The following is an 18,012-nucleotide window of genomic DNA, read 5'->3' on the forward strand; positions in this document are numbered from 1 at the left end:
ACAATGTAAGTTAGTTTATCAAATCTCACATCAGTTTAGAAAGTAAGAAAGTAGTGTATTGGCAGAAACATCAATAAAATGGGGCCAACTATGTCCCAAATCTCATTATAGGAGGTGAACTCTTCATCTTTCCTACACTGTATGGTGATAATTTGAAATCCACAGACTCATTCTCAACAGTTTGCTATGGACTAAAAGATATATTCTGATTTATAATTTGAAAACATAGCTATTACAATAAGGCTTGAATTTAATCAAATTCAGTTGCACACATTTTTGATGCCTTATTGAAAATGTGGAACTTCTTTAAGTGACTTATTTCCACAGGGATCAACAGTGCAGAGATTTCAAAGGAGCCATCCTACAGGGAGTTGCTGATTAAGTCATCCTTAAACTGTCCATATTCTTGTGATGCTGATAGGAGAGATGCAGAGAGCTGGCTGTTATGCACCAGTTCTATTTTTAATCTGCATTGAAGCCATCAATCTGTTAGTTACAATGATTAATTTATCTTTCACCTTTCCCTGATTTTCATCAAAGAAGATTTTCAATTAGGGCATTTTGAATCCTTCAAATTATTGATTCAGAACTCCTGTCATGATGGCTTTTGCATCTGCAGTCACTGAAGCTGCAAACCACAAATACAGAGAGCATTTTGACTGTTTGTGAAGGATGGGCTAAAGCTAATTTTTACAGACTGAAGTGAAAATTCTGTTCTTAAAGCCTCCACATTCTCACTGTTCAGCACTGCCAATCAGCCTTTTGTCTGGTTTTCTATTAATTTCTTAAAGGACTACAATCACTGGACAAAACACTTCCAAAAATCTGGTCTAACATCCAATGCCCATCCTTTAATACCAAATTGAAACCATCTAATTTCTCCCCAAACTATTATACTAGCTCATAAAAAAGAAATACTTCTAAAATACAAATGAAGCAAACTATATCATCATCATCACCATCATCATCATCGTCATCATCATATTCATCCTTTATTTTATGCAACTCAAGTAATGCTCCATCTCCTATTTTCTCCACAAAAACAACCCTATAAGGTGAGTTGGGCTTGAAGAGAGTGACTGGCCCAAAGTCACCCAGCCAGCTTTCATATCATGCCAGTGCTCACAGTCTCCTGATCACTTTAGCCACTACACATTCTGCTTGTGTTAAGGGTTTTCTTAATACTAATTTGTCACTAGTTAGTTAGTTGTGCATTTATCCTGGGTTAGATAAAAGCAGTTCAGGACTCAACTTATTGTAAGGTACTGTACTGCTGTTGTGTGATAGAAGTAAATAAATTTTCTTGTACAGCAAGTCCATCAATGGCATTCTGTTCAGCGGCCAACGGGATTGTGTCTCATTTTAGTAAAAGTTTGGAGTGATTGGATGTTATTTATCCATCAAGAGCTATTTACATGGTATTAAAATCAACTTATTCCTTCCTAGTGTTTATTTATTAGAGAACATTAGAAATGGTGAATTGCTTATCATTTTTAGAAATCCAGATGGATTTACATTTCTGAGTTCTTTTAAATCTCTTATGAGCAATTATTACATACTTTTCTTCTCTGAATTTTCCATCTTCCCCTGTGACCTTTAATACGCATCAGAACATAGTGTTTGACATTTCTGGGCAGAAGGATGGTTGTCAAAGTGACCTTTTTGAAGGTGACTTGAAAGAAATGTGATGCAACCAGATTGCATGTTGGATAGAAAAAATCCTGGAAAAATATAAGAAGCGGACACTGAGTTAACTGAACAGCAGTAATGTTAGGCTACTGAATAATACATTTCGCATCACACTGAAAATTGGGAGGCTCAATATTCAAAACATTTTCTGTATGTCAGCTCTCTCTTCTCCCTGTCTTCTCACAGCTCAATTTCTATTTAGTTAGACTGTAATCTAGAACATCAATCCTTGGTTGCTCTGAATCCATCTTCATTACCAGTATGGGGTAGCAAATCTATTATTTTAGGTGCTTCTTTTTGAAACCTATCTGACAAAGCTTGAGCAAGAAATGTTGTTGCCTGAGGCAGTGAGCAATATGGTTCTTCTGTCCTTTCTATTACAATGACTCCTTTCAATTATTATTTCTATGTGTAGAAGACAATTGGACTGACTTCAATACTGGCAACAGGATTTGATTTCTGGCTCAACTGTGGGCATTAACCTATTTTAGGGGGTTCAGGGTGAGCTGCTTAGCACACACAGCTCTGTTATTCCACATGATCCTTGCTTCCTGCATCTGCTGCTTGAATGGCAGCCTAGTTATGTCTGATGATTGAGCAGCAGATGCAGCCCACCACAAAGGTTTTAACAAATATGTTAAAATGATCCTGTATCTGCTCAGCTTTGGAAAAAAAGGAAAGGAGCATACCAAACCAAAATAGCGTGAATGTGAACTAAATCTAATTTAATAGGATTTAGTTCCATGTAAATACATGTTGAGGATCAGGCCACAAATGCATTAACTTGAGACTTGTGTGTATTCCTTCCTAGTTTGCATCCCAGTATAATATGGAGTATTTGTTTAAAAACATTAAATAGGCCCTCAAGGCAGCTGACAACAAAATACATATGTAGCATATATAACAGGAACATTATAACTAAAATGTAAAACTAGCACGAGTTAAAATATATGCACAGCATCTAATAGATTAAAATGTTTATTTCCCACTTTGAGGAATATTTCAAGAATATGTCTATTAGTCTTCTAAATCAGTCATTAATTCCTAAGTGTAAATTACTCCAACGTCTCTAATAGCTTGTGTTGTTGTGCTAATGGATTGTTTCCACAGGATTTGTAGCATTTAGTAGACTAATGAATATAGTGAATATAGTATTACTGCAGAGTGATAAGTGGCTGTGAGCTTCCTGTTTTCTTGCCGTACCACTTCTTATAATGTCTGGCAATGCTCTGAGGGCAAAGAGTAAATGCGTAAGTCACATTTTTCAATTTTCATTTTCAACCCCATCTAGCAATGTCTTATCCATCAGTGCTCAACACACTCATCTACCGTAGTATTTATGTGAGTCCTGTCTACTTTGCAAGACCGTAAGAAGGAACTGTGTGGCTAGGTAAACGCCTGTTAGTAAGTGTGAATAAGTCATTACCAAAAAAAAATAATAAAAATCTTCACACTTGACATCATCTAAGATACAATACTTTCTAATGGAATTGCTCAGAGATGCAGCTACACCAGAAGAGGTGTGATCTGTATCTGTATGGCCAACATTTACAGCTAGCACATCATCTACTTCTTCTTGCTCCCCCTTCTTTTTCTACCTAAAGTGCACGTGCAGTGAAGCTGGACCTGCATCCATTTTTCAACCCAGTTGATCCAGTACAAAAGCCATGGACATATAATCCTAAACTAATGGAGGAAAGGTGGTATGCAAAACTTAAATATTAATAATGTTACTAATAACCAGAACACTGTTTTACCTTCAAATATGTAATAATATTTTGCAAAAAGTATTGAATGCAAACCAACATACACATAATCATAGCATGTCTAAAATTCAATTACATTTCAAATTCAGGCACTATATTTCATGGTTTGCTGCCTTCAGTACTTGACTGCAAATCCAGCCAGATGTTTTATTACATCAATGGGTCCTTGTACTTTCAAAAGGAGATTTCATAAGCATAATATTTTTACTAACAGCCTTTTCTGAATAATCAGCAACCGCGGTGCCCCTAATCAATTAGAGGAGATTAAGAAAATGAACATTGCCACTGAAATTTAATTCCATTTGTATAACTACTGTGTCATCAGGAATGCAATCCAACATTTGAATTTAAAGCAGCTTTTAATAAAATCTTTAAAAAATAAGGAGAAAGAGAAACAGTGTGGCTTTATGGGAATTATCTTCATAAAGATAAAAGTGTAATTCGGATCTAAGCTAGAGATCACTCCCTAGTTTGGATGAGATTTACCACCATCATGGAGCTCTCCTACACAACTGATGGATCCAGAGAACATTTAGGGATTTCCCAGTAGCCTAGCAGACAATTCTGATCAGGTGCTTGACAAGATTGCCCCTGAGGGACTCCTGTCTATTATTGGATTCTGGGGTGCTCCTGGGTTTACTGAAGAACTCCAGGAGATGTAGTGGCAGAAACAATGCTGGGAGCATCAGTAGAAATAGGCAAATAGTAAACTTGACAAACATAGGAAAGACTCATGTTCAAGCCTACACCATTGGATAAAGACAGTAAAATGTTCACATTTTGACCTTCTTGTCTAGTGGGTTGCTACCTGGTGGCCCTCTTTACAGTCAATTGAACCCTTTTAGGGAAAAATAGACAAGAAAAGCCACTGCCTGGCCACTGTGATACATTTGCTCATTTTGCTGTCACAGTCACTCAAATGACCAGAAATGTGACTCCTCATGGGCAGGTATGAAATGTGATGGGGGAGGGTCTTGTAAAGTTATCTAGGATTCATTTCAGCTTGTGGACTGTAGTGAAGCAGATAAGATGTTCTCTAGCATAAGCCCTGCCATCTGCAATTTAGATCTATGCCACTCCTGGCTTATTTTGGTGGCCTGGGAGTATGTGAGTACCTGGATTTCATAAGTAGTCAATGTCTGTTTAGGGGATGGAATTCTGCCATATGCCTTTAAGGAGACATTGGTGAGCCTCCTTCTGTAGAGGCCCCCTCTGGATCCAGCTACTGCCCTCCTTCCTACTTTCTCTTTTATGGGAAGGCTGTTGAGAGGTTTATTTGAAACCTTGTTAGTCAAGGTTAGATCCAGACACGGGAATGAAATAACTTTTACTAACTTTGGTGGATTACCTTTGTCAGGAACTGGATGGAGAGCATTCAGCCCTTCAGGTCCTAACAGACTTCTCAGTGACATTGAATATCTGGATTACCTGTGAGGGTTGGATATTGGAGACATTAATCTGCTTCTTTCTGAGTGGATGAATCCAATAGGTGGGATGTGGTGGTGTGGGGGGGGAGAGACAAGTCAACTTGGTAGATTCCTGCAGGATATTTCTTTTCCTGTTACTTTACATGGGCCTGCTGGGAGAGGTTTAGTTCAGGGTGAGATATCATGTGTGTTGATGATACCCAGCTATACATCACCACCCCTTGTAGGCCAGAGATGCCATGGAACTTTTGGCCTACTTTGGACATTACGGCCTGAATGGGGCAAAGTTTTTACCTTAAAAATATGGAGGTGCTGTTTGTCCAAACATCATCTGGTTCTCTGTCTGTTCCAGTTATAATTCAGATAGGGCAGCATTATCCTTGTGGTAACAGTCTGCAATATAGGTGTCCTCCAAGCTACTCTTGTAAGGGTAGGTGAAGGCCATACCAAATGGGTCTACCTGGAGTGACCTGGCAATTGTAACTCATGCCCTCATCACCACTAGGCATGATTAATGCACTGTGTTCCATGTGGGGCTATCTCTGAACACTATTCCAAAATTGCAATTGGTACAGAATGCAACTGCCCATATGCTGACGGGTAAAAGCCACTTCAGCCATGTGACATATATATTGCAGGCATTGCATGGCTTCCAATAGGCTTCCAGGTACAAGTCCAAGTGTTGCTTTTGACCATTGAATCCCTACCTCCATAGGTTGGCTCCTAGGTACTTGAAGGACCATCGTCGCTACATAGAACCCATCCAGTACACTTATTCCAGTTGGATTTGTTGACAGTCCTCAGTATACGAGAGGTCAGATCAGGAGGAGTCTGGAGGTGGTGTTTTCTGTGAGGGCACCCAAGTTATGGAATGGTCTACCATTGGAGAGTAGATTGGCACCAACTTGAAACTTTTCTGCAGTTAAAACTGAGCTATTCTGCATGGCCTTTGAAAGCTAACACCACTCAATATTGGTGGGTGCCTTTGATTATGGGATTTGAAATTGATATTGTTTTAATTGATTGTTGTTATCCTGTTATTTATTCTGGTTTTAATATATGTTGATTTTTGTGTTTTATGGTTCTGTTGTGTTTTACTGCTGTAAACCACCATGAATCGCAAAATTTGGCAGTTATGTTAATTTAATAAATAAACAATCACAGATCAGTGTCAAGCTCTTTCATTAAATAATGGGGATGGAAATAGTGGTGGTGTGGAAGTGCCCTCTGAATTTTTCCAGATGTCTACATTAATCTACTTGAAGAATGCCCCATCTACTGGCCATTTGGAAATTTCCAAATCTATCTCACATAAAATGATATATGTGCATTTTCCATACCAAAGATCACACATGTTGCAATTGCCCTGTGGCAAAAGCCAGATCTGAAGTGTGGCCCTCTGGTATGTTTTGAGCCTTCAGTAACTTGGACAGGTCCATGGTTGCCATGAACTCCTGAGATCACCTGAGATCACCTGAGATCACCTGACCACCTAAATTGAAGTCCCCAAGGACAAGCAACCACAGGCTCTCCAAAACCAGCCCAGCAAATGAATTCAGCAGGTCAGGCAGGGGTCTTACTGTGCAAGGGTGGAACATCAGCAGCAATCCCAATTGTTCCCTAAGGCTCAATGTCAACTGGACAGCCTCACATCCAGTTATCTGCAGAGCAAAAAGTAGAGGTGCCCAAAGTCTTAGAAGTGAGTTCTGCTGTGGGAGCCATGTAACACTTTAAAACAACTTCCAGGGGGTGCTTAGTTTGAAATATCATTGAAGAATCCCTTTGATTACTGGTACAATCCTAGCAAGAACCTTCTACAAGAATATAGACCCTGAGTATCTGATACTCAGAAAAGACTTTTTCTGTTTCCTGTGTCCATAATGGCTTTCATTTCATGCTCAAAAAATCAGGGTGTGGGGCTGAATCTCCAAATCCTCTAGGGATGAATGAATTCTGATGGTAAGATTTTTTTTTTTTTTAGTTGTTCCACACAGGTTTACCCATGGGAAAAAACTAAGATCACTGAAAGAATTTAATACAGTTATATCAAACAGCCAAAAGTAGACTATTCCCATTCATGATTATTCTTTGCAAAACTATAACTTCCTCTTCCTAAGTAAGCGGATGATGGATGCTGTGAAAAGAAAAACTAAGCAAGCAGCATGAAAAGAACCTGCATGGAGCAAAATATTACTTTAATCTGGATAACTCAAAATTTTGATTATTAGTATATGCAGTTCTTCCAACTTTCTCTATTTAACATATAGATCTTGGTGGGAAGAAAAAAGCAGAAGCAGGAAGACAAAAATTCTTCAACAAATGCAATCAAGTTCCTAAAAATCTCTGTTGTTACTGCTATTTTAGTAGTATGCATAAATACAAAAATAACGTAATTTAAGAATAACATATTCTAGACAACTGAATAGTACTGCAGGGACCTCTGGCTTTTTTCTGATGCCCCATCCTTAATTTCCTTTGGGGAACTGGGAGCTCTACCACATCTGTCAGTGACAGAAAAGCAGGGACATGAAATGGTAGGAAAATATGTTTGAAATATGAGCTAGGAGAAGACAGGAAACAGCACAACACTTAACACAAGCAGAATTAATTCTGACCATCATGTCCCACAGCAAAAGGTACATTAACTACAATTAAAGCTGAAAAATTTCATTAATTAAGAAGAAGCTCAGCTGCTGATTTCATTATTACACAGAACTATAATGGAAATACCTACTTGAGATAGTCATCCTTTACAAACATAGTTCATGTTTAAGGTACATAAATGTGTATTTAAATACAAAATGGAAAAAAATCGTATATATCATAAGTTATTTTCAGAATACTTGACATTTAATAATAAATTGGTAATTAGATTCAGTATAGATGCAGACTCAAAGTGAAATTTATTATAACTGCAGGATCAAAATGAAATTTATTATACGGAAATAAATTATCTTAACCAATTATGATGTTGATTTATTCTTATTCAGTGTAGTTGAAAAATGAACTCCAGCATCTAGTTTCTCCCTATGGTTCACTGGATATTGACTGGACACCCAGCGAGCTAATCTGGTGCAGTGGTTAAGGTATCAGGCTAGAAACTGGGAGATGGTGAGTTCTAGTCCCACCTTAGGAACAAAGTCAGCTGGGTGACCATGAGCCAGTCACTCTCTCTCAGCCCTAGGAAGGAGGCAATGGCAAACCACTTCTGAAAAACCTTGCCAAGAAAACTGCAGGGACTAGTCCAGACAGTACCAGGAGTCAACACTGACTCAAAGGCACCAAAAAAAAAAAATTAAAAAAAAAATCAGCACCACAAACAAAGCTACAGTTTATATTTCTAACAGTTAAGCATCCTGGACCTCTGTGGCTGGAGGGATGAATACCAGTTTCACATTGTCTCACATTATTTTTATCATATCTCATTTTTCTAACAACTGGTTTAACCTTTGAGAACTTTACAGAAGTCTTATTGAAAAAGTGAAAACAGAATTTTTAGCCTTTTCCTATAAGAAACAGGCTACAGCTTCCTCAAAGTGTCATCTATGTACATTTGCAGATACAGACCGGACTACTTTATTCACACCATTCATATCCTTCTGGCAGAAAATCAATATCTGTGTGAAATTTTCATTTATGTTTACATCAGGCACTGAAGAATATATGATAGTTAAGATTCTGCACACATACTTGACTGTAATCAGCAGACATCTTTTTCCTGGGTCTAGCACTCAAAATTACATACAACTATATGTGAAGTGGAAATGAAAGAGTATAACTGTACTAACAAAAGCATTACAGCATAATTTCCATAAATCAGAGTTTGCCTAGAATGTCAAGAGTGCCTCAATTTATACCTGCTTCCACTGAACCTAGCCATTGACTGAGTTTTAAGTTCGATTGGTTTTACTTTGAACTATACATGAACTACAGCTATTAAATTGCAGCAATTACATCAGGGCCTTCCAACTCTTTGGGCTGTTGACTACCAGGACTGTACAGCAGAGACTGTGCAACTGTCCTCCCGGCTGTCACATGATCCTGGGAAAAGATTTGTCTATTTTGAAAAGCTGCAGACAGGGATTTTATGACCTGAAAGACTGAACAGCCTTTTTGAGCACAATTTACATGTTGAAAATATATTGTGGGGGCTGTCACAATTCAACTGTTAGGACTGCAGGCTTTCCCATATGCAAAATATTGATTATAATCACTTACAAACAGCTGATGGCCCAAAATGATATCTGCCAGCTTTCATTCCTTTTCCTATGCAAGTGCACACTAAAGTTGGAATGTTAGTTTACAGCATGTCAATTTTATTTAGTTTTTTTTTTTAATGTAAAAGATTAGGGAGGGAAGGACCCTGGCAGGCCTGAACCTTGGTACCCCCAGGCACCATATTAGGGAAGCAAAAATTACAATATAAATCTTTGGACATTTGATCTTTGCTGCCTTTAATAGATATGCCTTAAACTTCATGTGTTACTTTCAAGTTAACACAGATCAAATCAGACAGGTTGCAAATTCTCCGCACTTTGATTTGGAATTGAGCTCCTCCGCCCTGTGGGAGCCTTAAAATAAGCTAAGCTGAGCTCCTGCTGAACGCATGGATACAACCGTGCACTTTTCTTTGCAACGATTCAGAAGCGATTTGCCATTGCCCCTTCCAACTTCCCTTCGATTCCCGTCTTGGCTGCATCGCTGAGATTGCCTAGTAGTCTCGCATCGACCCTACAGCCCAGACTAGGTTGGCAAAATGCTGCTGCTGGTTAAACCGGTGAGAATTACCACTTGATAAAAGGCTGCGATTGTATCTAAAATGCAGGTCCGTGCCACTCTGGTAAAGCTGGACCGAAAACACCTTTCGCTGAAACACCGCAAAAGATTCACGCACGCAAAAATCACGGTCCGCTCCACAAACACCACGGCTGCCTTAGTATGACCGCGACCCCTTGCCACGTACGGACGATTTGCCTAGCGCTGATCCGGGCTGCGCAAATCCCGACCACCGCTGGAGGGCAGCAACGCGGATACCCCAGCTGTATTCTAAATTCTAAATCTAAATTCTAAACCCACGCCTGCTGGGGAATTCTGGGAGTTGAAGTCCACACATCTTAAAGTTCCGGGGGCTGAGAAAAAATGTTCTCTAACGTCCACTTAGCGGCGCTTGCGCCTGCGCGCCAGGCTCTCCTTTCCGAACGGAAGTAATAATCCTGGGTCAGGACGGCTTGAGCGTGTGGCCGGTTCTGCTTCCGGAGGTCATTGCGTCCGCTGACGGAGAGGAGGGTCTTTCGAGCCGCGCTTCGGTTGCCGGGTTTACGATGAGCTATGAGCACCGCCGGGCTTGGAGCCGTGGGGGCGGGCCCCGTGCTTCGCAGTCCTCGTCGTCCTCTTCTTCCAGCGGTGGCGGAGGAAGAGGGGGCGGCGGCGGCGGCGGCGGCGGCGGCGGCCGCGGCCGTCCTCCTCCTCACCTGAAGGGCCGCGAGATTGGCCTGTGGTACGCGCGGAGACAAGGGGAGAGAAGCAAAGAGGCCGAGAGGCAGCAGGTGGGTGATGGCACCGGCAGGGGAAAGGAGAGGGAGCAGAAGAGCTCAGATCTCCTTAGTTTGGGGCGCGGAATATGCCGCCTCCTCCTCAATTAAGGTCGTTTCCCTTGATAGACCCGGGAGCCTGAAACTATGGCGGGGAGTTCGGTTGATGGGGAACTGCAGCTGTAGAATTGGCGATGAGGTATGTCTTGGACGTGGGAAACTGTTCAATGTATGTCAGGGCCTTATGGTTCTCGTATTCTATGAAAAGGGAAGAAAAATCTCTAAACCTGTTTTTGCGCACAGCGGTGTATCTCTTTCAAATCAGATTTTTATTATGGTCGTAGACTAGCATAGTATATATCTTTATGATGACTCATAATTTGTCTTTTTTTCTAAGATAAAGAAACTCCAAATATTGTAACCTTTTACATCTTTTGCAGCTCTTTGATAACTTTGGGTATTCCTTCCTGTTCTGGCTTTAGGAGATCCTTCTGCATGCATTGCTTCAAGTTGAACGTAGTAAAACAAGTGTGGCTGTGTGGAGGATTTCTATAATATTGTTATGCAGTTTTAGCTTGTGGTTCTTTGATAATGTGGAATTGACTCTTTTTTCTGCAGCTCCTATTGGTTTGTTTTCATTAAGCTATTTGTCACAATGCCAAACTATTGTACTATTTTTAGCATGCCATTCAGACACCTTTAGCATATATCTTAGCATATATACGTACTTTGTATAGTTCTCCTAATGAACCAATCTTTTGAGCAGTTCCTAGTGGTTGGCAGATGTTTTGCCTGTTTATCTAAGTTTACCTTCAGTACCTGAAAGCCTTTTCACTGGCCTGTAGAAGTTCTGCTATTCCCTACCACATTAGTAATCAGAAAATGCTTCTTTTTCTGCTCATTGTCATTGACCAGCTGAATTTTGGGGCACCTAACATAATGATGTATAGAGGAGCAAAGATCTTTATAAGAATGATCCTCTTTTTTTTCACCCCCTCTCCTATGTCCTAATGACACTTTTGAATAAAATAGGTCAGTGAGACAATTAAATCCAGAATAAAATTACATGCTATATTTAAATTTTTAATAAGATACATTTTATTTACATAGAGAGCTGTGGTACATATGGATGAGCGCAGAGAAGAACAGATTGTACAGCTGCTGAATACTGTCCAGAACAAAAATGAAAAAGAGCAAGAAGCTATGTCTTGGTGGTCTGATGAAGAAGGGTAATAAGAACATTAAATTTTTTTTGTTTTAGATAAAGTTACTGTTTTTTTATTCCTCTTGGAATTACAGCCCAATCTTAAAAATGGTAAAACATGTAATACTGTGTCAGGTTTGATTTCATGTCCTGATTGGAATTAAAGAATATAAAGTTTGGAAGGATTATTTGAGATAATCTGGTTCAATCCCCTGCCCAGTGTATGAATCCACTATTATCTCCAACAGATGGCTATCCAGCTTCTGTTAAAAAATACCTCCAGTGAAGGAGAGCGCACCATCTCTTGAGGCAGTCTGTTCCAATGTTAAACAGTTCTCACTGTTAGGTTTCTTTTTTTCCCTGATGTCCAGCCAAACCTACTTTCTTGTCATTTAAACTCTTTGTTTCTTGCCTTGTCTTCTGCACCAGCTCTGAGCAATTCTGCTCCTTCTTTTCCATGACAGCCCTTCAAATACTTGAAGACAGCTGTCATGCTTCCTTGCAATGTTCTCTCTTCCAGACTAAGCATATCCAATGCCTCCAACTGTTCCTCTTAATCTTTTCCTTCCAGCCCTTTAGCATGTTGGTTGCTCTGCTGTGACATACTCCAATCTGTCATTGACCTTCCTAAAATGCAGCACCAGAATGAATGCAATATTCTGGGCTCAGTCAAATACTATTAGGGTCTCATGGGATACTGGGTCAAATACTTTGCTGCAGGCAAGATATGCTAAGTCCCCCACTTAACTGTGGTCAGGTAAATGGGCCAGTTTATCATAGAGGGAAATTAGAGTGTTTGGGCGTCATTTATTCCGGATAAGCCCATGCTGGCTTCTATCAAGCAATGCATTCTTTCCAGTATTCTCAGATACTGGAGATATTAATAATCTGTTTTGTCCGCTGTTGACCACAAACAGACCATTCTGTAGCCTTGGTTCTCTTTTTCCCCCTTTCTAAAGTTAAGACCAATATTTGCCTTTCTCCTGTCCTCTGGCAATATTCCTGTCCTCTGTGATTTCTCAGTGATCACAGAAAGGGGCTTGGAGATGACATCTGCAAGCTCCTTCAGAATTTTTGGATGATGTAAGTAGTCTGGTTCTTGAATCTTTAATGCATTCATTCAAGATAACCAGAGACTTCCTAACCATCTCTTTACTCACCTTAGACTCTCACTCCATTTTTGTCATTCTGCTTTGGTCCATTTGAACACAGTTTTCATCACAGTCTGATGCTTTCCTTGTATTTTGGACTACGGTACAGTGGAACCTTGGGTTACGAACGCTTCTGTTAACAAACTTTTCGGGTTACGACCAGCTCCGGCCGCAAAATTTTGCTTCGGTTTGCGAACTCCGCCTCAGGGTACGAACAGGACACGCGGCCATTTTCCCTCCCATGACACGGTCCGCGGCCATTTTCCGCCCCTGACATGTGATCGCGGCCATTTTTCCACCCTGACACGTGGTCCGCGGCCATTTTTCCGCCCCTGACATGTGGTCCGCGGCCATTTTTCCGCCCCGACACGTGGTCCGCGGCCATTTTCCACCCCTGACACGTGGTCCGCGGCCATTTTCCGCCCCTGACACGTGGTCCGCGGCCATTTTCCACCCCTGACACGTGGTCCGCGGCCATTTTCCGCCCCTGACACGTGGTCCGCGGCCATTTTCCGCCCCTGACACGTGGTCCGCGGCCATTTTTCCGCCCCTGACACGTGGTCCGCGGCCATTTTTCCACCCCTGGCACATGGTCCGCAGCCATTTTTCGCCCCTGACACGTGGTCGTAGGGAGGGGGACTCTCCCTCCAAGCAATAGCCACCTCCCTGTCCTCCACGCCAGAATGGATTAACGGTAATTACACTGAACCTTATGGGGAAATTTGCTTCGGGTTGCGACCAATTCGGGCTGCGACCAGAATCACGGAACGAATTAAGTTCGTAACCCGAGGTACCACTGTATTTATAATCCCTTTCCATTGTTCATGCTGCCTGAAACCAGTGCTAGTTGAATCTCTAAATATAGGTGGCGGGGGAACAAGGTGTGTATGTATGTGTATATACACATATAGGTAGTCCTCGTTTAGTGACCACAATTGGGACTGGGAACTTGGTCATTGAAGCAAAGCCATCACTAAGTGAAACCGCAGCTATGTCTATGTACTTACTTCAGCATTCCTTTGCTCTACAAACCTGCAAAGGGCATAAATGTGAGGATTGGTCATAAAGTTACTTTTTTATCACTATCATAACTCTGAATGGTCACTAAATGAGTCAGTCACTAAATGAGGACTATATATAGTAATTTGTTTATTTGTTGTTCTAAAGCAGCACATCACAATAATGCTTTTTAGTTTGAGAGATTGCCCTCTAGGAATCAGAATGGTTAAAGTAGTCAGTAGAATTTGTTGAACTTTTGGTGTCCGTGAATGAACATCTTAAATTGTCTTTTCAGAATGCATTATGTGAAATTGATAAGTTTGATAATTGTAGTCCTGTGAAGAACTAACATGCTGAAGTTTGATTGCTTTTGCTAATGATTATCACTGTTCTTTAAATAAACAGTTGAATGTAAAACTGTACCTGTCCTCTTCTGCCATATTATTCCAAATGCCTTTCCCAACACTTTCTCTGTATGTTGGCTGCATTGATAGTAGACTTTCTGTACATGTATTAACTAGTTCAGTAGCCCACTGAAGTCAGAGAATTGAGTGCACAGGAATCATAATGTTATGCCTTATACATTTTATAATTACAAGTTTTAGGCTGGAACTTACTTGAGTTAGTGCTGTGATGTGAGTATAAGGAGAATGGCAGACTGATACAGGAGAAAAGAAAGACAAATAGAACAAATCTGAGTCTGCAAGATCCACTGAAATTAATAGCACCTACTTAACTGTAGGTGAGCAGAGAGTTGTAGATCAGAATTTTAATGATTAAATATACATTTCAATAAAATATATCTTTTCACAGTAGGAATACTTACATTTATTCTTTTCCAGGTATACAAAGGAGGTTCCTACTAAAACAAAGCCTGTTGTGGAAAAACCTGTTGTGGAGAAGGCTCCTGAAAGGAGAAGGCCAGCCTTGGAAAAAACATTTCTAGGTCAAGATTCAGAGTATCTCTTACAAGAAAACATGCCAGATAGTGACTTAGATGAACAATTTAAAGAAGAACTGAGAAAGAAAAAGTCTGATCCAAGATATATTGAGATGCAGGTACTGAGATTTTCTGAATGGCAGGATACAACTTTTTAAAAGTCATCTAAGATTTATTTTTATTAGTTTTTATTAGCTTTTCCTCAAAATTATAATAAATTGTACAAAAAAATGTAATATAACTCAATGGAGCATGAGGTAGCAGTCTTACACATCTAGAATTAGTGAGACTTAATTTCTGAGTTGATGTGTGTAGGATTGTCTTCTAATAGCGCATCTGTTCCTTCAGTCAAGAATGCTCAGCCATTGAAGCTTCATAATCTCTTATGTCCTGTTGGCAATGGAATGATGAGATGGAAGTGAGGGAGAAAAGTAGTTTATATATTTATGTCCACTCAGAGGTAATAATTTTCATAATAGGACACGATCAATATCAGGGTCTAGGAATAATATAAATAGATTGGCAGTTTAAATCACTATTGTGTTTAGTTTCAGTGGTGCTGAGATAAAGACTTATTTCTTGGTACACAAGGCATGCTAAACTGTGTAGGCAAACAAGGCACCAAGGTAATTGAAGAAACAAGAGTGAACATAGTCTTAGACCAAGATTATGGGTAAGTGATTTGGCAGATGAAATAAATCCAATCAGTGCTAGATCTGCAAACATGCTTGATACCTTGACAGAGTGAAAGGACAACATTTACTAGACTCAAGGTACTCAGGCTTTGGGTTAACAAGATAATATGTAAGATTGTGAACTATGCCGTTCTAAGCAAATATTCATATAGTCAATAAAGGAAGAATAATTGGAGGAGATACATAAGTAAATAGAATTATGTCTCCTCTGCATACCTTTGGTATATCATTTTTGTTCAAAACCAGTGTTGTTCAGTTGACAACTCCATGTGTATAAGCATTTGGATCTCAACATGCCAGTAAGTAGTGGTAAGCATTCCTTCCCTCTTTAAATCATGTGATGTCAGCAAGCAGCTGTTCTGCAGTAGACAGTGTATCAGAACTGTGGCTTACTTTGAAGGATCCTCATTGCAGACTGTGGTATTGTTTTCACTGAGACCAGCACTTCAATAATGTCACCAGTATGACTGAGAGAGAGAGAAGGGTTACTGCAGTCATGCTAAGGTATCACTTTAGCAGAGATACCATCTCTTGAATACCTGGTATACTTTGTCTTGTTTCAATCCATTTTTGAACTGATATATAACAATAACCGTTAAAAAATGTAGTTCTTAAATGTAAAGAGAGAACTAGTACATCTGAACTCTTTTGGAATAGGGGATATCAGGGAAATTATGTTTTATAATCCTACTAAACTTTTTAAACAAATGAATTATTATGAAATAACCAAGTTTCATGTTCTTTAATTTGCAGAGATTTCGTGAGAAATTGCCTTCCTACAGTATGAGGAAGGTAAGGAATGTTTATTGAAATAATTTGTTCGCATCTTTAACATGATTAGGATAAAGAGGTTTAATATGAATAAAATGAATGCTAAGAATCATGAGGGAAATCTCAACAATAAAATAATAAAAGCAGTGTGGTAAAATTGCTAGGGTAATTTCTAGGAAGGAGTTGGAGCTTGGTGGTATAATATCAAATTTAATCAGGCCATTTGTTTAAAGAATTGTCACCTAGTGTTCCTGCTGAGACAGTTATGAACCTAAAGTTAAAACATTACTTCTCTTAGTTAGCATGGTTAGCTTAAAGATGAAGACTGTAACTCATGAAGAAATTAAGTAGTTGCTTATAAAGTACTTGAAAACTGTTTTATTAATGCTAATGTTTATTTATTGGGGGAGAGATCTTAATGGTCTTAAATGAGGCAACATTTTTAGTAGAATTAATGCCCTTTCTAACCTGTAAGGCTTGTGCCAACCAGAGTACAAGATAAGAGACTAGGTGTTTTTGTTTCTATTTAATTCCCATATATTGTCCATTATTCTGATCAGAAAAATAAGAGTAAATGCAGAAGTTTCAGATCAAGTGCAGTTGTCTCCTTTGCTGGAGGTACACTGAGAATGATAACCATTTGGATCCTGCAAATCCAGGCTTTCTTTAACGCATTCCCAACATGTCTATTTTACTCTCTTCCCAGCATCGTTAGCAACAGGTCTACAGTTCGTGTAACTGTATCTGGCTAGGTTACATACTTTTTAAAATAAGGGATATTTGTTTATTCATTAAATCTATTTAGAGAAGCAGTCCAGACAGATAACAAAATCGAAACCAATACGTTATCACCTAATAAAGTTAATACTAAGTTTATCATTGTATAGTGTGGATTTTATTTATTTCATAGATGAATTAGTGCATGAATACAGCGTTGGTGCATCTATACACAAAAAGTGACCATTATTGTTCTTTCCAAAACAGGAGCTTGTAAACCTTATAAATAATAGCCGGGTAACTGTCATAAGTGGCGAGACTGGTTGTGGAAAGACAACCCAAGTAACTCAGTTCATTTTGGATGACTATATTGAAAGAGGAAAAGGATCTTCTTGCAGGATTGTATGCACTCAGCCTAGGAGAATCAGTGCTATTTCTGTAAGTGATATTTAAATCCATTCTGTAATTTAAAGCAGTACCTGTGTTTTAGAAATACATAGATTTTAATAAGGTATTAATTCTCTTAAAATTAAGGTAGCAGAGAGAGTTGCAACAGAAAGGGCTGAAAGCTGTGGTAATGGAAGAAGCACCGGATATCAAATTCGCCTAGAAAGGTACATGATTCTTGTTTATAACCTGATATTTCACAGAATGTAGATTCTCTTAAACAGTTTCCAATCAGTTGGAAGTATACTTAACATTTGAATGCCTGGATCAAATTTTGTTTGATCTTGTAGCCAAGAATGACTTACGTACCACAGTTGTTAAGCTGGACATAAAGGAAGCTGTTGTTCAACTGATCCTCCTCAGAGCCTTTAAAATTGGGTACATGATTGCACAGCCTTCAGAGACTCCATTGATGTGCTGAAGAAAGTTGCAGCTTAATAATAGTTCTGTAGCCAACTAATAGTTTTATTGTGACAAATATTGACAGAAAGAGAAAGGATTGGTTAGGCTGCATTTTTGTGTATACATGTCTAGAGACAGATATAGAATTACATTGTTAGTGTTCTAAACACTAAAAACATATAGCACATGGACAATTATAGACATAAAGAAAGATTGAGATGATAATTATAGTTTGGGGAAATAGTAATTGTCAGGCCTAGCCCAAGGAACTCC

General features: G+C 39.3%; 1 protein-coding gene across 2 annotated transcripts in view; it reads left to right on the top strand.

Annotated features, from left to right (window-relative positions):
• The first annotated feature begins 10,132 nt into the window (after positions 1-10,132).
• DHX36 (DEAH-box helicase 36) overlaps positions 10,133-18,012 on the top strand; it is a 30,423-nt gene continuing 22,543 nt past the window's right edge. Inside the window, exons 1-7 of one of the 2 annotated variants that reach the window (XM_007432989.4) lie at positions 10,298-10,428; positions 10,543-10,612; positions 11,524-11,642; positions 14,610-14,826; positions 16,156-16,194; positions 17,158-17,328; positions 17,425-17,504. In XM_007432989.4, coding sequence (XP_007433051.2) covers positions 10,580-10,612; positions 11,524-11,642; positions 14,610-14,826; positions 16,156-16,194; positions 17,158-17,328; positions 17,425-17,504 — 659 coding nt within the window. In that variant the 5' untranslated portion in view covers positions 10,298-10,428; positions 10,543-10,579. Of the gene's footprint in view, positions 10,429-10,542; positions 10,613-11,523; positions 11,643-14,609; positions 14,827-16,155; positions 16,195-17,157; positions 17,329-17,424; positions 17,505-18,012 lie in introns of both variants that reach the window. The other variant, XM_007432988.3, reaches the window with a different exon arrangement.

The sequence above is a fragment of the Python bivittatus genome, unplaced genomic scaffold (assembly GCF_059951505.1).
Source record: "Python bivittatus isolate LINGU-HERP-01145 unplaced genomic scaffold, Pbiv_v1 ctg000980_np1212, whole genome shotgun sequence".
Taxonomy (NCBI): domain Eukaryota; kingdom Metazoa; phylum Chordata; class Lepidosauria; order Squamata; family Pythonidae; genus Python; species Python bivittatus.